General features: G+C 38.0%; 1 protein-coding gene across 4 annotated transcripts in view; it reads right to left on the bottom strand.

Annotated features, from left to right (window-relative positions):
• Positions 1-22,745, bottom strand: part of LOC113526807 (spectrin beta chain, non-erythrocytic 4) — a 75,512-nt gene that overhangs the window by 34,635 nt on the left and 18,132 nt on the right. For all 4 annotated transcript variants that reach the window (XR_003402807.3, XM_026914166.3, XM_026914167.3 and 1 more), the window contains 14 exons: positions 22,511-22,602; positions 21,329-21,409; positions 20,737-20,852; positions 20,510-20,622; positions 19,950-20,137; positions 19,136-19,253; positions 17,660-17,818; positions 16,863-17,165; positions 16,314-16,464; positions 12,818-13,688; positions 11,634-11,771; positions 8,481-9,237; positions 5,990-6,192; positions 1,548-1,638 (listed from right to left, as the gene is read on the bottom strand). Coding sequence is in view for 3 of the 4 variants with exons in the window: in XM_026914166.3 (XP_026769967.3) it covers positions 1,548-1,638; positions 5,990-6,192; positions 8,481-9,237; positions 11,634-11,771; positions 12,818-13,688; positions 16,314-16,464; positions 16,863-17,165; positions 17,660-17,818; positions 19,136-19,253; positions 19,950-20,137; positions 20,510-20,622; positions 20,737-20,852; positions 21,329-21,409; positions 22,511-22,602 (3,381 nt within the window). In the remaining variant the exon portion in view is untranslated. The remainder of the gene's footprint in view (positions 1-1,547; positions 1,639-5,989; positions 6,193-8,480; positions 9,238-11,633; positions 11,772-12,817; positions 13,689-16,313; positions 16,465-16,862; positions 17,166-17,659; positions 17,819-19,135; positions 19,254-19,949; positions 20,138-20,509; positions 20,623-20,736; positions 20,853-21,328; positions 21,410-22,510; positions 22,603-22,745) is intronic.

Below are 22,745 nucleotides of genomic sequence, written 5' to 3'. Positions count from 1 at the left end.
ATGAATGAATAAATGAATGATTTCCACCTATCTAAAAAAAGGCAGCACATTATTACTGATTTACATGAATACAATTTCCCCAGATGCTGCATTATATGCATACATTTCATCTTTTAAAGCCATTAATAATGAGTCATACTGCTGTAGGGGACATGGGTCTGGTTTATACAGGAAGCAGTAGAAATACAAAGCAGGCTATATATATATATATATATATATATATATATATATATATATATATATATATATATATATATATATTATAACTTTAAAATTACACACTTTCAAATAAGTTAAAATTATTAAAACCTTTATTTAGAAATAATAATCAATGACTTGGTTTATGAATATTTTGGCCTCTTGCAATATCAAAATAATAACCAAGACAATCCAATGTTCAATAAAGTGATTTAGTGAAACACAGAGAAACTAACAGAAAATATGCTGGTAAACACCAGTCAACATTTACACTCATTACACTCACAAAATAGTTTTTTGAGGAAAAAAAAATTGCTGCTCTCAATGATTTTCATCTGGCTCTGACACCTGAAGCAAGTTACACATCTGAATGGAGTAGTGCACTCTTTCTGTCAGCGGAGTATGTTTAAAAACAAGCAACTGGCTAACATTAAAAAGCTCCTTCAAATTATGGGAAAAATATTGGGGGAGATATCAAGGTCAACTGAACTGTCCCATTCACTAACATGGGAATGGGTGGGGTTAAAAACTGTACTGCAGACAGCCACTAGAGGGCCTCAGAGACAGTTTGGCGTCACTTTTGAATCGTCCACCCATGTGCACATTCACCCTGTGCTTATAAAAATGAATTACCACCTGCGATGCATAGCCTCCTGGTATGTGGAACAGGAAAACAATGGGGTGAAAAATATGGTGGGGACTTCAAAGACTCCACACGTAGTGAATGGCCAGCGACTGAAATGATAAAAATGTTTCTGATGACGAAAGATCGAAAGTGCAGTAACATTAATGGGAATAACGTTACAGGGTTTGGAGCTTATTTTTCCTTGACAAAAATGGAGATTAGTGACTGAGTGACCATGTTAGTAAGAGTGAGCTTGCATGCAAAGTTAAGAGACAGAGATGAAAGAGGGAGGGGAGATTTGCAGCAGTATGGTGATCCATTTGTCTAAAAGAATGTTGATTTTAAAGGCAATGTATAGATTCCAAATCAGAACAGTTGAAACTATGCACAAACAATAAACAATCCTAATCATTTTTGCCCAGATGTATGCATTACTTTAGATGTTTCAGTTTTTCATGAGCATGAATGGAATGCAGCTCAAGCCTCTGAAGCACTGAATGGCATGTCTCGATGCTTTGTCCTCATACAGTTTTCAGATTGCTCCAATGTGAAGCAACGGCATTGTCGCATTTAATGTAGCTTGTCTTTGTGCATGTGTGCAGTTTACTTCATCGTGTATGCACTTCTGGTGTTCAGTTGACTTTATAACTCGTTGTGAACAGGACTGATTGCTACTACTCACAGTGTTGCTCTACACACACACACACACACACACACACAGTACCTCATGGCAGTCCTGCATGAATCTCTGCAGCTCCCACTGATCGGTGAGTTTTCTGAGCCATTGCTGTGCCACTTCACGGTTCTGATTCCCCCTGTCAATCAAACGCAATTAAAACACAAAATAAAACACATTATGTTCACAACTATCAGTGTTCTGTCCTGCTACACCTAGCTGTTTAATTAGATTTTTTACAGCTGTAACAACTGTAACATTTTTCCCTATCAATTTATTTCCAATCATCACAAACAATTCTGATGCAAAACAGAGCCCCAAACTCCTTTCCTGTGTTCAGGGCTGCTACTGACAACAGGTGAATGCACATTTGTAAGTAGAAATAAAAGGTGGGGACAGTGAGACACCACAAAAATCACCTTTCAGCATCACATTTACAAATACGCAATTTTTAATGAACACTTTTTTTCACGTTGCTCCTATCAGCTATAAATGAGCTGAACATCATCTCTGTTACAGAAACAGACACAGAACACAGTGCGAGTCTCATCTGTTCTAGAATATTCCAGTAACTGCAAGAGCGCCAGAGTTCTAAATTCTAAACTCTACTAATGTCCGGATTTAACTATACATGACTTCAACACACATTCCCTGTCATTTTATGTCATAGTATTGACTGCAAAATATATAGTATAGTGTAGTTTAGCTTTCTATCAACAAACCAGTGAAAGATAAGGTGTGCATTTTCCATAGAAATTAATCTGTGGAGATGAACATCTTCGAATGGAATTCTCCAGCATAGGGGATACGGAGCAGACAAGCATTTGGGACACAGTCTGCTCAAAATGACCCTGAAAATTAACTCTGCCATAGTAAAATTATCTTTATAAATAATTTGAGAAACTAAACCAAGCACACAATATTAATGCTAGAAAGGGGTTATGGGAAGAAAGAGAAAAGCTGCAGTTTCTATTATTCTATAGAGTCGATTTCACACTCTTTATCATCACTTCTTCATTCAGTCAGACAGATTGGGGTGTGCATGTATATGCTTCTTTGTTGTGTGTCTAAAATATAGGCATTGTTTTCAATGTACAGCATCTGATGGAGCAACTGCTCTCTGTCAAGTACAGAATTAAACAGAACAATATGCTCACAAAAGGGCTGCCAGACTGTTCAAATACTATTCAGATTTACACAATATCTGATTATTTAGGCTACATAATTGGTAGCTATTTTTATGTGTATCCCGTGTCACCTAAGAAATGTAAAATCTAGCCAAGGCTGGGGTGGGACTTAGTACAGGAGTTATATGTGGAAGACCAGTGCATCCCAAATAAAGGAAGGGAGTGAAAAGTACTTTTTGTACAAGCAGTTTAACAATTAAACCTAGTACCTAGTAGTCTCCAAACCAACAAACAAGTTTCTGGGAGGAAAAAAACAAGCTCACGGAGAAACATTACCAAAGAAAAGCAACCACACAAGACACAAGACCCTTGATGGAGTCTGACACCCAATGGCTTCAACCTTAAATTCCAAGAATGCAGACACAATTCTTACTGAGCTCATACAGATACTAGACAACACGAAGTAACAACCCAGATACCCCAAACTTCTGCAGTACCTCCCACAACAAATGTCAAAACACACAATCATAGGCCTTCTCCAAATCCAAAAAACACACATGGACTAGATTAGCATACTTCCATTACCCCTGACAAAAGTGAAGAACTGGTTTGCTTTTCCATGGCCTGGCCAGAACCCTCATTGTTCCTTTGGAGGCCAAGCCAACACCTTGTCATGTTCCTCAACCCATTCCTGAACAATTTTTTCAGTGTGGCAGGGCTCATTATCCTGCTGAAAGAGGCTACTGCCATTACGGAATACCATTGCCACGAAGGAGTGTACTTAGTCTGCAACAATGTTTAAGTAGGTGGTACATGTCAAAGTAACATCCACATGAATGCCAGGACCCAAGGTTTCGCAGCAGAACATTTCCCAGAGCATCACACTGGCTCCGTCAGTTTGTCTTCTTCCCATAGTGCATCCTGGTGCCATCTCTTTCCCAGGTAACCGATGCATATGTAGCCAGCCATCCGCATGATGTAAAAGAAAACGTGATTCGGCAGACCAAGCCACCTTCTTCCATTGCTCCATGGTCCAGTTCTGACGCTCACGTGCCCATTGGAGGTGCTTTCGGCAATGGACAAGGGTCAGCATGGGCACTCCGACCGGTCTGCGGCTATGCAGCCCCAGTAAGCTGCAATGCGTTGTGTGTTCTGACACCTTTCTGTCATAGCCAGCATGAACTTTTTCAGCAATTTGTGCTACAGTAGCTCTTATGTGGGAAGGTGGCATAGCCTTCACTCCCCATACGCATCAGTGAGCCTTGGGCACCCATGACCCTGTCGCCGGTTCTCCGGTTGTCCTTCCTTGGACCACTTTTGGTAGGTACTAACCACTGCATACTCGGAACACCCCAAAAGACCTGCCGTTTTGGAGATGCCCTGACCCAGTCTTCTAGCCATCACAATTTGGCCCTTGTGAAAGTCGCTCAGATCCTTACACTTGGCCATTTTTCCTGTTTCCAACACATCAACTTCGAGCACTGACTGTTCACTTACTTGTTCTTTGTAGACTTACTTGTGCACATAGGGTCATTGTCTTGCTGCACAACTCACTTACAGTTATGTTTCAGTTCACAGACAGATACCCTGACGTTCTCCTGTAGAATTTGATGGTATAATCCAGAATTCATAGGTCCATCAATAATGGCAAGCCGTCCTGGACCTGAGGCAGCAAAGCAGCCCCAAACCATGACACTGCCACCCCCATGCTTCACAGTTGGGATGAGGTTCTTATGCTGGAAAGCAGTATTTCATCTTAGTCAAACATAACACTTTTCATTTAAACCAAAAAGTTCTATTTTGGATTCATCTATCGACAGAACATTCTTCCAATAGGCTTCTGGCTTATCCACGTGGTCTTGAGTAAACTTCAGATGGGCACCAGTGTTGTTTGGAGAGTAATGGCTTCCTGCTTGCTATCCTGCCATGCACACCATTCTTGTTCAGTGTTTGCCTGAGGGTAGACTCATGAACGTTGGCATTACTCAATGCAAGAGTGGCCTGTCCTTAGATGCTACGCTAGTTCTTTGTGACTTCCCATAATATTATTTGCTGCGCCCTTGGAGTGATTTTTGCTGGACAACCACTCCTTGGGAGAGTAGCACTGGTGCTGAATTTACTCCATTTTTGTATCATCTGCCTACCAGTGGATTGGTGGATGCCAAACTCTTTGGAAATGGTTTTTTAAACTTTTTCCAGCCTGGTGTGCATCGATAACTCTTTTTCTGAGTTCCTCAGGAATCTACTTTGATCAGGGCATGGCACACTTCCATAAACCTGTGTGGTGAAGACCACACTTTGATAGATAAGACCTAAGTTTATGTTCTTGAAATATAGGAGGGCCTGTTAAACTCATGCCTGATTGCCATGTGACTTCAATTACTCCTTTAAATTAACTCCTTCATTTACATGTGACTTCAATTACTCCTTTAAATTAACTCCTAGAGGTTTACATACTTTTTCCGACAAAGATATTTAATGTTGGATAATTTTGCTCAATAAATAAATGTAAAAAGTACAATGTTTTTGTGTCATTTGTTTAATTGGATTCTCTTTATCTAGTTTTATGACTTAGATGAAGATTTTAAAAACAGAAAACTGTAAAGGGTTCACACACTTTCTAATGGCACTCTATACTATATACCCAATGTGCTTGAGATAAAGAAAATTTTGTACCTGATCTTAAGTATATTGTGTGTGTGTGTGTCTCTCTCTCTCTCTCTCTATATATATATATATATATATATCTAGAGAGAGAGAGAGAGAGACACACACACACACACACACACAATATACTATATACTATATATATATATATATATATATATATATATATATATATATATATATATATATATATATATATATATATGTAGAGAGAGAGAGAGAGAGAGAGAGACACACACACAAACACACATGGTATACTTAAGTAGAACACACATGGTATACACATGGCATACTTAAGTACAAAATATTCTCTTTTTTTAAGTCATTGTTTCAGATTTTGGGAACAGAATAACCCTCTTCTCATATAAAGGTATGAATGAGCCCTGCCCATAGTAAAAAAAATAGTAATATTTAATACAGCCTGTAATGCACAGCTTTGATCAAAAGCTTCAAGTACCTTTCTTCAACTATTCTAAAGTTAAATTCAAGTATTTTTCAGAAGAATTTAACCCATGTTAAAACTGTTAGGTTATTCAGGTATTCCCAATTGAAGCACACTACCTGTACTAAATCTGGCAGTGCATTACGAAAGTCTGTTATTTGAATCTTAGTCTATAACCTGAGGGGTTAAAATACTTGATGAGGTCTTTGATCATTTTTAGGTGTTTGTGAGAGGTGTTTACAGTCATGTCTGACCTGGTAATGAGTAAATCCACCCGATCTCGGATGCGCTCAGAGTAGATGTTGTTCTGGCTGATGAGACTCTCTCCTGCCTCAATCACAGCTTTGATCCGATGCAGATTGAGCTCCATCGCCATGCTGAACTCTTTGTGTTTCTTAATGGCTGCTTCCACCGTCTCCACCGTGGTAGGGAGCTCCACATGGGCCAATGAGGACTCCTAATGAGAAAATAAAGAAAATAGTGCTTCTATTACATTTTCATCTAATTGATAAGCCATATAAACAATCCTGATATAAATGAAGCCCTAAAAGCCTTTCCTCTGCTCAGGGAATGCAATTAGACACATGCAAATAATCAATTATACACAGTAAGGCACATTTCAATATTGAACAAACATTATTTCTGCTACTAAAGACACTTCAAAATTCAAAAGAATACTGCATACCTACACATCCTGAATAACTTACTTGATAAAAAAAAATTCTATCTATAATTTGCAAACATATATTTGAATATGGGGCGAATGGTGGAAAATTAAAACAAGTAAAACACAATTACAGTATGGTTGTTAATAATTACAAGTAAATGCAATTATTAAAAGGTAGCTTCTATTTATGTGTATAAGGTTTATTATGCAAACTAAAATTGACATCATAGATGATTAATTTAACAACCCTGTCTCGCAAATGGCATTTAGCAAATTTATTTGCAGAGGAAATCTCTCTTTGCATGCAGAAAACTTCACGGCTACTAAATTGAATTTGATCTGTTAATTTTGTTTTTTACTATTTATTAATTTACTTATTTGTTTTGTTTATTTGTTTGTAAGACAATCGGCCTCATTCATCAATATTTTAGTAAAGGTGTGTGTGTGTGTAAATGTTTAGGCAAGCCGAACTAAAAATTTCCACCCGATTGACAAAAGTTTGTACTTGCATGCATAAATACACCCATTACCAGGTGTATGCACAGCACAGCTTATTTTCATTTGGTGTCACCCACAAACCTCCATAAAAGGCAAACTTCATGCAGCTGAAATGACAAGTAAACAGCAAAAAAAAAAAAAAAAAAACTTTCTCAGAGGTAGAAGCCTCTTGAAAAGCTCAAAAACCTGAGCTGAATTAGAGAAAAGGTGGATTAGAAGTGAGGTGAAAAGAAAATGGTATGACGTTAAAACTGAGAGGAAAAATCTACTCTACCCAAGTGATCTTGGACATCGAGCTCATCATGCAGTGTCCATCCTTGTATTTTTAACTGAAGGACTGGTCCTATTTGTCTTAATTTATGGATTTATGTTTTCTTGCTTTCTTTGTCATATTTAATATTTATTTAGTCAATTTCCTTAATATGGAAATGGCTGTATTTAAACTTGACTTGACTTGACTTGTAATCCGTATAGAAAAATGCAGTAACTCATCTAGATTTATATGATTTGAACCTGATCAGTTGAGGTTTAGATTAGTTATTCTTCTTATGTCTAAATTTACATACATTCAGAATCACGAGTAGAATACTTACAATCTTCCGAAATTATAAGGTTGTTGTTCCTAAAACAACAATGGAAAAAATATAAACTATATCTGAACAAAAAGAAGTGTTATGGAAATAAAAGCTTTATAGTTTTTTATGACTCAGTTAACCTGCCCAATATAACTGAGTGCAAAATGCATAAAACACAGAGAAACACTAAAAACATACCAATAGCCATTAACTGGATCTAAAACTGAGCGGCAAATGATAAAACACAGGTATACATAAAAATACACACACCAAGATTAGAAAAAGCCTTTATCACTTTAGCTAGCAAGAGAGTTACACGACACAGAACAAAAATTGTTTTTTAAGATATGACACTGGTGAATGACTGTATGAACAATATGACCAGGCATATGAGCTAACAAGTTAAAGTGAGTTTTGATGTTTACTTGAGGAGAAATTATTTGCATTTTCTATTACGAAATAGGTAAAAATGTGGTGAAATTGTTTTTTGTATCCACTTATAATTAAAGTGGCGGGTTTAGATAGAAGTCTTTTTTTCTATGAGGTAACTTGCCAGCCCTCTCATTAATGTTACTTGAGTATTGCAAGAGGGCAAAAGGTGTTGTGTTTTTTGTTACTTTTTTTACAAATTGCATCCATGTTTTCCCAAGCAGGAGCGCTGGAACATTGGGGGATTGCCGGGAGATTGCAAGTCAGAGGTACTGGCTCAGAAATAACTTCTATGTATTATATAACACAGTATAACACATCTCTTCAGACATGTACAGAATTGACAGAAAAAGTCTACACTCCATCATGTGGATAACCTCTTCGCAAGCAGCCCTTCATTAACACTAACACTCCAGCTTCATGCCAATACTCTTCTCCTTTCCCTTCCCTTCCCTTCCCTTCTAAGTAAATCAAAATGCATCCAGGGCTCTGTTCTGTGTCTTTGTGTTGATGGTAAGCGTCTTGTTCTTTACCACCTCACACTATATGTTGTCTATATGAGTGCACAGGTCTCACCTGGTTGTTGAGGAAGGCCTCAGCCTGCTTGACGTCTTTCATGAAAAGATGGTAGATGTGTGCCTGCACTAGCTCATCCCTCCTGCTCTCCCACATCTGTAGCAGTTTGTTCCAGCCTGCACTAAGTTTCTGGAGCCACTGGTGTAGTGCAGCATTCGCTAGTAGAGTGTCCTCTGAGTCCAACAGCTCCCTCACAGCCTGCAGTCGCTCGAAATCCTCCTCGTAGCTGCGAATTTCTTCATTAAGAGCTGCGTGGAGGTTGATGAGCCTCTCAGCTTCGTCCAAAGACTCAGGCAGCTCATTAGATGCTGCCTCTGTCTGCTTCTGCACCATCCATGTCAAGAAGGAATCCAGATCCTGAATGAACTGCTGCAGCCGGCCAGCTACAGTCAGTGAATCCTCACAACCCTGAAGAGTACGTTTCAATTCGTCCCACTCCACACTCACAGCCTCAAAGGGAATAAGGATCTCCTCTGCTTTGTGTGGCTGAGAGGTTGCAAGGTCTTCTGCTTCCTGCTGCAAATGGATGAGTTTGGGCTCTAGAACAGCGAGAGCTCCCTCCATGGTAGACAAACGTCGCTGCAGCGCTAAGACGCTGCCCAGGTCACTGCCCGAATATTGTGTAGCATCAATGGCTTTGCGTTTTTCCTGAATTTGTGATTTAATCTCACTGCACTCAAGTAAATAATTCTGGATGCGAAGGATTGAGTCCAAATGATCTTTCTTCTGCTCAACCAGCTCTACCATATGGTTCCACCTGTAACAGATAACAACAATAGCTTTTATTTGTATGACACCTTTCTCAAAAGCAAACTAGGTTATACTCTATAGAAACTGTAAACAGAAAATCTTTAGCACACTGTTTGTCTTCTGTTTATGTCTAGTTTTTAAAAAATTTTAGATTTCAGCTTATATTTACTGATATTCTCTTTACAGTAAATAAAGTAAATTAGTACAGTAAGTTTGCTCTCGTGATTAGATGGGCCTTCTGTTTCCCTAAGTCTTCCACAAAACCTTTTAGACTATATGGATGTTTCTCTGTGTTGTACTTTTCTCACTTAATATCATCTTTCAATGGTCAAAACATTTCTCCATTAGTTGAAGCGCACATGCACAGTAGCCAGAGCAAACTTAAAAATTGTTTATTTGATTTTTTATTTTATTTTACCCAAAATAAATGCCATTTTTGTTCCATTTTAACAGCCATCTATGTTTAAAAGGTCATCTTGTTGCATTTTTTTTTTATATATATATTTTTGTAGATAGAAGCCTGGTTTTCTATGACGGGAAACAGCTGAGTAGTAGTATTGCCAAGATGGCTGCTGAGTGGACAGACTTTACTAGATAGACTCGGAAATGAGAACGAAAAGGCTATGATTCATTGCGACAACACAGTGACAGCAGATGAGGCCACTCGTAACTATGTATTCATTTTTTTTATTTGAGCAAATTTCAGTAATTTTATACTAGGTACTAGGTGCACATATGGCAGGTTTACCTGATAATCCAGCAAACATTTTATTATTATTATTATTATTATTATTATTGTTATTATTATTACTATTATCAGTGGTTAGGGAGGAAGGTGTGTGTGTGGGAGTGTGTGGGTGTGGGTGTGTATTGAGTGGGTTCATCTTAGCTCAGTATGTATCAGCCGCAGCAGATGGTAGCACCCTTATAGAAGCTATTTCTGCCAAGGTCTCTCTCTCTCACACACACACAAGTGCGCATCACGTTTATAGGCTTGTCTGTAAACATGCTCATAGTTTTCCTTCTTGTGTAAGCAGCAAACCAGATAAAAGATCATAATAACAATTCAATTTTTTTTTTTATTTTCAATTTTAAAAAATCCATGCTGCTTTACATAAAAGAACCACATCAAGGCAAGCAGTCAATAGGTAGCTAAATTTTTCACACTTGCTTAGCTACCTAGTTTGTTTAAGTTGATCGGCTGCTACAGTTGCTAATTAACACATTAAGATTTCCTTCAGTAGAACAAAGGAGCCCAAACCTGTTCTAGCATGACAATGCCCCTGTGCACAAAGTGAGGTCCATAAAGATATGGTTTCCCAAGGTTGGTGTGGAAGAACTTACGTGGCCTGCACTGAACTCTAACCTCAAACTCACTGAACAACTTTGGAATGAATCTGAATGCCAACTTTGCACCAGGCCTTCTCGCCCGACATCAGAGCCCAACCTCTTGTGGCTGAATTGGTACCAAAGTGGAAAGCCTTCCCAGATTAGTGTAAGATGTTATAGCAGCAAAGGGGAAACAACTCAATATTAATTAATGCCCATGGTTTTGGAAAAGGATGTTCAATACTCAGGTGTCCAAGTACTTTGGCCATATAGTATATAGACCGTAGGTTACACTACAGTTTTTTTCCAGTATACCATATTGCTGTAAAACATAATATTAGCATTCTCATACATCATGAAGGATGGTGGCCCTCTGGGTTATTTCTCCCTATCATCAAGAGATCGTAAGTCCAAATCCTGATGGTGCCAATCCAACTGTCTGCAGGAGTCCAACAGAGCCAAAGTGGCTGTGCTCTCTGGGTGGGAGGGGTGGCATACTATCTCTCTCCTGTCAATCACTGTGATACTAGCCAATCGTGGGTGTCTGTAAGCTCATGCATCCAGAAGTCGGTGGACAGCGCTTTCCAGTGAGGGTGTTACCCCGGAGCAGCACGAGCAGCAGTTTGAAAAGATGTGGTTGGCTGGTTTCATGTGGTTCAGATGAAGCATATGATAGCTTTCACCCTCCCCAATTGATCACAGTCGTATGATACAAGAGACGTAACTGGTGGGTGGGAATTGACCACAACTAATTTAGGGAGAAATCACAATGGGAGGGCATTGACCAAGACTAAATAAGGAGGAAATCAAGGGAAAACAATTTTGGTAATTCAGTGCAAAATAGCGCAAAACCGATATGTACAGGTTATTCCAAGCAATCGTAAAATGCACACTTTTTTATATTTTATTTTATAAAAGGTGTTTCGTTTTGAATGACTGATGAAATGCTAGACCCACTCTAACATGCACAGGCACAGAGTGCATTACATTTTGTGTTCTATTTTTGTTTATTTTCATTCATTATTATAATCTAAATTAACCAAGTGTGAATAAAGTCCCACAAGTGTGTGTTACCTGCTGTTCAAGTGATCCTGACACCCTCTGACCTCAGTGGAACTGGGATGGTCACTGTCCAAGAGTTGCTGAACAATAAGATTCACATCCAGGATCCTTCCCATCAAGCTGTTCATCTCCTGGTCCAGGCTCTCAAACCTGACACACAGTAAGGCATCTATTTCACCATTTACCCAACATTAATACTGCTCTTATTCAGATAAACATCTATGAATTAAAGCAGGAAGACACCCCATCTCAACCCAGAACACTCCTCCTGTCCAGTATCGGCACATTGTGTTTTATATAGGCGCACCTGAAATTGCATGTTGTATCTGTGCAAGTGCTGTGCTACCCCATATAAGTAACTCCACTGCCTCCCACAAAGCCCTCTGCCCCCACTCCCCAACAATGCATGTTTTGGCAGTATAGTAAGAGTGCAAGTCTTCAAGGTTGTCCAACACAGGCACAACACTGCTCAGTTGTATAAATGAGAAAAATGTAAGTCGCTCTGGATAAGGGCATCTGCCAAATGCCATAAATGTAAAATGTAAATGTAGAAACAATCAAATGTCACCCAACCATCCTGTCACCAACTCATGTGAAAAGTGTAAATGGATTTAGTCAAAATCATTATTTGCAAACATTAGAGACCTGTATAGTCCATGGAGGACTTGTGGTTAGGCCTTGGTGCTCTCACCACCACAGTCCATGTTCGATTCCTGGTCAGGGAGCAAAAGACACTGGAAAAGCAATACATTTCCAGTGCCGGTCCCAATATCGGATAAAATTGGGGAGGGCATCCAGAGTAAAAAAACTGTGCCAAATCAAACATGCAGACCAATGATTCACTAACGAGAGCAGCCAAAAGAAGAACACCAAAAGAGACCCATATAAAGATTAGCTTATAAGCAAGTAGGCTAAGTGCAATATGTCTGCTGTCTGTATGCATGATGCATGAAACAAAAACCAAACTCAAGCAATGCCTGAGCATGTGCAATTCAAAATAATAGGATCAGCAAGTCACTTTGCCAGTCAATCAGTCACTCAGTGAGTGAAAATGCCTGATCTTGTAGCTAATAAGAGACACAAAGTTATTTTTTAAAACAACATTAAGTCAACGAATTAAATTACTGGCATATGTCTAATGAGTGCATTGAATATAACAGTATGACATGTAACTGATTGTACTGGCACATGCCTACCTGTGAGCGACCACCTCAACATCCTCAAGTCTCTCAGGAACCTCCATTTTGTTCAGCCATTTTTCCTTTTCGTCAATCCAAAGCTCACATGCATTCACTTCACTGAACATGCGGTAGACAGCAAGAGCATCATTCAGCCACTGCTGCCGCATCACCGCAACCTCTGCCACCTCACTATACACACGCTCCACTTCCTGTATCCGCTCCTTTACTTCCTCTAGCTCTCCATAATGAAGCGGCAGGACTACCGCATGTTTGCGAAGTGCTACGACATTCTGCCGGTGCTTGTCCACCTCCTCGCGAACACGGATATGCTTCTTGAGCAGCGACTGCGTAGAAAACTCATCATGACCAAAATCGTCACTGGAAACAAGTCTGTAGGCATCTTGAAGCCATGCTAGCTGATCATCCATTTCAGCACTAAACTGAAAGAAATCCAGAGCCTCCTGCAGGTGGCCAAGTCTCATTGCGGCTTGATCCTCCAGTCTTTTCCAATCTTCCTTCACCTCCATCAACTTGTCATTTATCCCAGCTGAGTGCAACCGTTTTTGCGTGAGAATTTGCTTTCCTTTTTTCATAGTCTGCTGGAGAAGCGCACGTCGAGCTAACAGCTCACCAGCTAGACTCTTGTGCTTCTGCAGGAGCTTCAGGACACTGCTCAGATCTTTGCCGCAGCTCTGTGTATTCAGGATTGAGATCTTTTCACGCATCCAGCACTCACACTCTTCTACTTCCTGGAAGAAAACCCAGAGCTCACGAGAATCCTCTAGCTCAGAGCGACGTTTAGCTGCTAGCTGTTTCAGTTCCTCCAGACAAGTGCTTACATGATTTACACGATTACAGATCACCTGAGGGTCGCATGGCTGGTATCCTACAAAAGACCAAAAGAGAGATGATGATATATTCAGTTTTATGCTAATTAGTTATGATATGATAAAACAATATATTCAAAGGATTGGCTAAAGCAAATTTGTCAGACTAATCCAGTTGTCCCCCAATTTTCTTTAACTCTTATGGCCATTTAGTTCCCATTCATCAGTCTTTCGCTTGAAAACTCATTTAAACATACTAAAACCGAGTTCTAAGTTCATCAACTGATATATTAATTATTGTTGTTATCTTAAATAACCTAACGCTATAGTGACAATAGAGATCTTATTGTGGACATATATGTTTTTTGGGTAATTATATTATTTTATTATAAGTTAAGTAAAGGTTATGTCTCCTGAGGTACTCTCAATGTACAGTAAGGTTCTTCAATTCTGGATTAGTTCCCAAATCCAGAGCATCACAGATTGAAAAACATGCACTTAAATCACAACAGTAAACACAGGAACAAAATCCAGTACAAATATACAAAGCTATACAGTCTGTGCTTATGGCATATTGACGTGTGCATGATACTGTGCGGTGTTACGCTACTGCCAAAGTGTTAATGATACTGTGCGAAGTGTTTTTGCTCTTTATGAAGTGTTTTTACGATAATGCACAGTGTTTACTATAGTATGTGAAGTGTTTACGATTCTGTGCAAAGTGTTTACAATACTTCGCAAAGTGAAATATTTAAAATATTGTGCATGTTGAGTATTACAGTACATCATAAAATCAGTTATGGGCACATGCATACTGTGTGTTACGTGTGAAAAAAGTGCACAACCTACACCTAAAATCACAAGTATAAATATAGGAACAAAAAACAATATAAATATACAACCCTACATCACCTCTGCTGACGGCATACTGTGCAATATTGTGTGAAGTGTTCACAATACTCCCTGAAGTGTTCACGATACTGTGGTTAGTGTTCATGACACTGTACGAAGTATTCTTGATATTGTGAAAAGTGTTCATGATATTGTGCAAAGAGTTCTTGATACTGTGCGAAGTGTTCACGATACTGTGCGAAGTGCTCTTGATACTGTGCGACGTGTTCTTGATACTGTGCAAAGCGTTCTTGGTACTGTGTGAAGTGTTCACGATACTGTGTGAAGCGTTCACGATACTGTGCAAAGTGTTCACGACACTGTACGAAGTGTTCTTGATACTGTGCGAAGTGTTCATGACACTGTACGAAGTGTTCTTGATACTGTGTGAAGTGTTCATGACACTGTACGAAGTGTTCTTGATACTGTGTGAAGTGTTCATGACACTGTACGAAGTGTTCTTGATACTGTGTGAAGTGTTCATGACACTGTAAGAAGTGTTCATGATACTGTGCGAAGTGCTCACGATACTGTGCGAAGTGTTCTTGATACTGTGCGAAGTGTTCATGACACTGTACGAAGTGTTCTTGATACTGTGCGAAGTGTTCATGACACTGTACGAAGTGTTCTTGATACTGTGCGAAGTGTTCTTGATACTGTGCAAAGCGTTCTTGGTACCGCGTCAAGTGTTCACGATACTGTGTGAAGCATTCACGATACTGTGCAAAGCGTTCTTGATACTGTGTGAAGTGTTCGCGATACTGTGCGAAGTGTTCTTGATACTGTGTGAAGTGTTCACGATACTGTACGAAGTGTTCACGATACTGTGTGAAGTGTTCACGATACTGTACGAAGTGTTCACGATACTGTGTGAAGTGTTCATGACACTGTACGAAGTGTTCTTGATACTGTGCGAAGTGTTCACGATACTGTACGAAGTGTTCATCCCAAAGGTGCTCAGTGGGTTTGAGGTCAGGGATCTGTGCAGACCACTATAATTCTTCCACTCCACCCTTGGCAAACCATGTCTTCATGTACCTCACTTTGTGCACAGGGGCATTGTCATGTTGTAACAGGTCTGAACCAAGCACATTTGTGTGCTTCAAACTTTGTGGCAACAGTTTGGGGAAGACCCACATATGAGTGTGATGGTCAGGTTTCCACATATTTAGATCGCACAAATGGCACATATTGCACAAAACTGCATATCTGCACTTTATATCGGTACTGTCAGACTGCTGCTGCCACCATCCATATATATATCCTTATTCTTATACACTTTTTTATGCATATATTTTTCTTATATTTAATATTTTTCTATATATTTTTTTCTTTATATATTTTAATGTATATATTTTTCTTTTATATTGTCATATTTTTTCTATATTTTCTTTTCTATGTTGGAACAGTTGTACAAAGCATTTCACTGCAAGTCGTACTGTGTATGGTTATGCATGCGACAAATAAAATTTGAATTTGAATTTGAAATTTGAATATTTTAGGCCACACTGTGTATTCACAATACTGCATTAAGTGTTCATTGTGCAAAGTGCTTACAGAACTGTGTGATGTGCTCAAGTGTGTTTGTTGTGCATGTTTAATATCACACTATATCATAAATTCAATTATGTGTGTATGCCTACAGTGTGTTATGTTTTATGTTTAATCACTAAGTGTCTTTAGATTGTGAAAAGTGCTACCGAAATTATTATTATTATTATTATTATTATTATTATTATTATTATTATGGTTTACTAAATGTTACTATATCGATTGTCTCAGGACAGATGTACCGTCAATGGTGGTAAATTTAAGCGCAGCAGCGTTGAGTGTTTGCACACGATCTGCCTGTACAGTGATGTCCGCCTCCTGTAGAGTGTGTTTCTGCAGCAGGTCCTCCACCTCCAGCAGGTGTTTCCCAAAGTCTTTAGAAAGCAGTTTCATCTGCAGGAGACACACGATCATTTTAAACCAAAATAACTGCAGCATTTTAGTACTGTTTAGACAAAAGAGACAGCACAACTGCAAAACCATCAGTTACATAAACAATATGCTAATTAATAAGCATGAGATGCTATTTCATGCTGGCAGTTAAATGTATTAATTAATATTAATTGCACTGTTATATATAGACAATGGTAAAAATTAAGTTAAATGATGGAATAATATTAAATTACTGTATTATATTATAGACTGCCTGACACAGGTATGTATATGGAAAGGCAATATATATATATATATATATATATATATATATATATATATATATATATAATCTATCCAAAATGTTTTTATAACTGATATGTGTATAATTTATAAAGAATATGATGTTTCTCTCGTACCTGCATTTCCTCCATCCAGTCAATCATGTAGACCATGTCCTGGAAGGTTTTTTGCAGTGCTAGGTTTTTCTCTAGCCGTGTTTTTCGAGCCGTCACGAGCTCTTTCAGCAGATCCCATTGTTTTAGTATGTTGTCTTTCCTAGCCATAATGCGTCTGATATCGTAATATCCTTCACTCTCCATCTCCATGGCCAGCTCCACCACCGCACCCATGCGCTCCTCATATGATGAGATGTCAGCTTCAATAGCCTCGTGCTTCTTCATTGCCGCCTCCACTGCTGGTAGATCATAGCCAAAATTATCCTGAAAGAAAAATACATGAAGAAATAAAGAAATATTATCAACATCTTGGGGCTTTCCGGGGAGATACATGTACATTGGAAGCTTAACCCTACTCTGTAGTTTACTCCTCAGCAGGTGCGCTGCTCAAAATGAACAGTTTATAACAATTAACAGCAAAGTCCTTTGAGAAAAAGACACAAGTATTAAAGGAATTGTTAAGCCAATCCCATAGCTCAAATTCTCTACAGTCATTATGAATGAATGATTGTTATATGACTGCTATATTTATTTTAAAATCCCTTTGATCAGTATAAACATTATCCTGATGGTAATGGATTCCCAAAAGCCACTGCCATGCTCAAGGCTTCTCCTGATAATGTGTACAGTATGTGCACAGATGGCAGTGTAAAAATGATGGAGCAACAACCGTTATAATTGCTAAACAGTATTAACCAGTAAAATACATAACCATACCATAAACCTGTCATATTGTTATAGACAGAGTGCTGATTTACCTGAGAAACAAGCCGCTGGTTCTCATTAAGCCAAGCCTGCCTCATGGTGGTTTTGTGATCAAACCGCTGAGCAAGTAGCTCCAGTTTCTCCTGACGAATCAGCTCTTTCCTTAAAGCCACACCCCTTTCATGCTCTGCCTTCTCTAGCCTTTCCCATGCCTTAAACAGAAAACAGATATCCACTGTAAAGGAATGTTTATAACAAGCATATTATATTTAAAAACCCCTTCCCTACATTCCAGTTCTTTTTTTTAAACCTCCCTTTTCAATTTCCTTTAAGGATAAATTAAATTAAGGGTCGTTTTTAAGTACTTTATGAACACCAGTGAGATTAGGGATCAAGTCAACGTCACCCTAGACTTCAGGACCACCAAACACAAAAAGAAGGAACCAACGTCTAAGGAGCACAGAGCTAACTGCATGAGTGGAATTACATTTTTAGATAAAGCTTTAGCTTTAACCATCCAGAAATATTTCACACACACACACAAACAAACAGTTACTAGCAAGGGCAGCTTGTATCAATGGGCTAACAGGGCAAAGCACCCCCTGTCTTTTAAAGAAAAAAAATTAATATAGGCTTTCATTTTTGGCATCCGTATTTATTATTTGCAATTAAAAATGTTCTAAGAGGATTATTTTGGAATTTTGCGAAACCGAGTGCAACGCGACCACCAGTCGTAAGAAAACACACAGAATGGTATGAAGCGACACTGTGGGTTAGATGTAGCGAGCTTAGTGCTGTAGACTCACGCAGTCTATCAGTGACAGTCATGTCATGTGATTACACAGTGAGATGCCACCTAGATGCCACCTAGATTCTCTATTTGGGCTAATATTTTCCAGCCCTGTTTGGTGATGCATCTGTTACACATCATCAGCAGTTGTGTTATAGACTCAGTCACGGGTGTAATGAACATGAGTAAGGTGGATTATTTACTCTATCATCCTTTTTTTCCCAAAATGCATTTGGAGGAGAAACTAAAAGTAGATAGGTAAAGCACCCATTGTCTAATCAAAGTACAAATTACATAAAAGGACAGATAACAGAACCATAAGTCCATAAGTTTAGCTGTTTTTTTTTTTGTTTGTTTGTTTGCTTGCTTGCACAAAGAATTAAAGCTTTTCTGTTTACCATATTCGGCAGAAATACGACATGAAGCCATTTGAGCATTAAGGAGTGGAACACTAAAAAATTATAAATCATTAATGCAGCTCCCTACCTGCCTTTAAGTGTGTGTGTGTGTGTGTGTATGTAATACTTTGCTCCAATATTATTTACATTTACAGCATTTAACAGATGTCCTTATACAGAGAAACTTACACATTATTATTATTATTATTATTATTATCAATGAGACATTGGAACATAAGCTATCAGGGTTGAGCGATACATTAATTATCAAGCTACTTACAGATATTAGATTGTAATATCTAATATCACCACCAGCCACCAGCACTGGTTACTAGTTCTACCTTGTTGATGTCAGAAATGAGCTTTCCATCATGAGGCACATATGGCTTCTGGTTGTTGGCTCTGAGTTTGCTTTGGATGGTAAAGAGCAGCACCTCAAGATTCCCTTTCTCCTGGAACCTGCCAGAAAAAAAAAACAGGTTTTCATGGTTAATGTTACAAAGCCATGACTCATTAATACAAATAAAATAAACATTTCGAAAACAAAATACTCATAATTTCATGCCACACCAGTATTAGATAGACACAGGAGGGTTTTTTTTTATTACAATAGGGCTCATGCATTTTCTTAGCAGGAAATTGACTCCAAACAAATTTGGAGTACAAGAAGTAATAATAATAAACAATATTATTATCTAGTATTAGAAATAGTACTAGATAGTATTATATAATATATAATTGTAATTATAACATTCATTTGGTATCCATGAGGATAATTCTAATGTGTGTTAATGGCTAATGCAGACCTATGCTGTGGAAAGACAATTCGAATAATGAATATTGTTACATAAAATTACAATTACTGGCTAAAGTTGTGTAAAGGCAGCTACTACTGATGCTTTTAATACTAATTTTTTAATACGCCTAACAGACACAATACAGTCACAATACAAACAGACATGTATTGACGTTACTCAGTAAGCCCAGTAAAATGTCGATAGTAGCTACCTTTAAGCAAATGCTAGGTAAAATGGTACTAATGAGAATATGCTAATGGTAAATGTTAACATAAGCTGTGAGATGAGTATGATAATTGCTAATGCTGTTCAGTGAAAAGAATGCTAACATTGGCTAATACTTTGGTGTTTTGCATACTTTATAGGCTTCTCAATAGTGCAGTAGGTTGTGAAGGCCTGCAGCTGTTGTTGTACTCCTGTTAGAGAGTTAGCAAACTTCTGGTTGCTAATGATGCTAATGGTTTTTTCAATCCACTCCAGCAGATCTGAGGCCAGAGCTTCATAACGCTGAATAATCTTCTCAGCTTCTATGGCGTTATCCAAAACCTGCAGGAAAAAGGCATCATGTCACTGTAGAATCATCATTTATAACTAAGAATTTTGTGATTAATGTCATACAGGTGTCATTATCCTAACAGCCACTATAGTGAAACATATTGTATCTAAATTAGATTAATAGGCTCTGTTCACATATCAAACTAGTCAAAATGACATAAATGTAGTGGGGCTTTTCTGTATGTTTGTTTATTGCAAAAAAAAAAAAAAAAAAAAAAAAAACCTAGCGACATTTTAATTTGAAATGTATGTTTTTGTGAGCTGTACTATGTATAACATAACAGTGAATTTGTGAAATACATATTTTTAAAGTTCTGTGTCATGTCAAATAAATCAAAATACCCTGGATATTAGTCCTCTCACCTTTCCGATTCTTTTGCCCTCTACTATAAGAGCTTTCATTTTGGAGAAGTAGTGGTAGTAGGACACAACGTATGTTATAATAGACTTCTCATCTGGATTCTCAGTGTTCACATCTGAGAGATAATATGTGTTAGTTGTTAAGAAATAAAATAGCAAAGCACAATGTCACTTAATAAGTGTAATAACAATATATAGTGGGATATAATATGTAGCTGATTAAACTGTACCCTCTGGATCAAGAAGTTTAGTGAGTCCGAGACTCTGCTCAGCGATATTGAAGGCTTGCTGCAGATTGTATGTGGCATTCGATCTGGTCAGCTTGTGAAATTCAATCAAATCAGGCCTGAAACATAATGATATTCATCTGAAACCAGTGATTTTCAGAGGAAGAGAAACAGAAAAGCATTTGCGTGCATGTACTAAACATAAAATATTATATATTTTACAAAATGAAATATACTAACAAATGTTGATATAAAATATTTATGTCATGATAATTCATCACAGTTCCAGTATTATGATTCCAATACAGCATCTAGGTTAGTTGCAATATTATTTTTTCATTAATTCTTTCTACTATTTCCTTTTATGGGGAACAGAATTATGATTTTCTTCTCTCAGAAGAGCGCATGCGATGCTCCTTCATATTGGCATTGATACAAAAATATATAAAGGACTGCTGTCCTTTATCTCACTGTCCGAAAATGCATCCTACGTAGGCAGACTCCTCCCGATTGGAACGTTGAGATAATTATTACTATATTTCGATTTGTCCATAAAAACAATGTCTTGCATGGTATGAGCATGTGTTTTCCTGACCTGTGTCGATGTATAAGGGCATTGAAAGCCAATCCATCTCTCCAGCATGTGGTGAAATTGTGAATGTTCACTTCAGGATACCTGAAGACACACATACAAAATACATTTGGTTACATACAATACTAGTTGATTATAATATAAATTATAAATTATTATACATTTTCACTCTGTTTTCTGGGAAACTGGCTGTAAGCCCAAAACAAAATCCTTATTATTAACAAATTCTTATAGCTGTGATTTCTAGTTTTGCTGATCACTACAACTGTCATGCCTTCCTCCAATAACACCAGTGTTGTTATCAAAATGGCACATGTGAATACTTTATGCTGCACACTGTATTGGTGTATATAGTACACTTATATACCATTCATTGTAGTATTATGCAGCATAGTATGCTGTATGCGACAATTAGAAAGACAGCCTATATTGTCCTTATACATACAGTATACACATGTACAGTACAATTAAATTCTTTTCTTTGCATATGCTCTTTGCATATGGTCAGTCATAGTACAGCTTATGCCCCAAGTATCTGTCCCAAAGTTGTTGTAGTCACTTAAAGTTTCATGCAACCTCTGTCTGATGGGGTTTTCTCCAGTATTCAAACCAGGAAGTGTTGGTCTAGAGGCTACTCTATCATCACTGTTACAGGTTTTAGTTTAAGGGTTACGTTTTTGATCTGGTTTCTTACAAAAGTGTCTTGTCATCACTGCTCACATCTAACATTTTAATAATGTCAGTTGTTTCTGCTGTTCTTAAAATCCACTGCTGTAGACCCGATTTTTAGAGCTCTATGCCCTCAAAATGCAAAATTATTTTGAAATGACTAATAGATGCCCTATTTTTATAATCTAATTTGTGTCTAGGTCAAATTTTGTTACCAGACTTCTCAGCATTATCATAAATACATAAAATTCTAATTATTCCCAGGCCAGCTCCAGTGTCAGTCTTACTGATGACATTCAATAATAGAATAAGGCTCTTGTACTATGCAATGGCATGTGGCTGAATGAAACACTCTGCTCTGTGTGCAGGTGACACTTAATGATCTTGTTCTTTAGTTCATTCATTTGAACATTCACTCGGAGCATCACTCGGAGCAGCAGCTCAACAGAGACCTACAACTTTATTATTCTATGATAAATTATACACAGACTTGCCCATGAAGAAAATGAGTCTCACCCTGCTGTTTTCATCTGGCACCACAGTAACAGCGCATCTTTAGCCGAGCGTGTCTCCCTGTTGTCCTCTGTCTCAATTTTAATCACTTGGATCTGTCAAGGAAAATCAGGATCACAGTGCACAGCACGTTTAGACTTTGTATAGGCTCATGAAAATAATTACATCTCACAAAACACCTAAGAAGTCCCTTTCAAGCACAATATGTTGTCTGGTCAAAAATGTCTATGAAGCCTAT

This window comes from Pangasianodon hypophthalmus, chromosome 6 (genome assembly GCF_027358585.1).
Source record: "Pangasianodon hypophthalmus isolate fPanHyp1 chromosome 6, fPanHyp1.pri, whole genome shotgun sequence".
Lineage (NCBI taxonomy): Eukaryota > Metazoa > Chordata > Actinopteri > Siluriformes > Pangasiidae > Pangasianodon > Pangasianodon hypophthalmus.
Note: the sequence above shows the minus strand (reverse complement) of the source record. Positions and strands in the feature narration are given on the sequence as shown.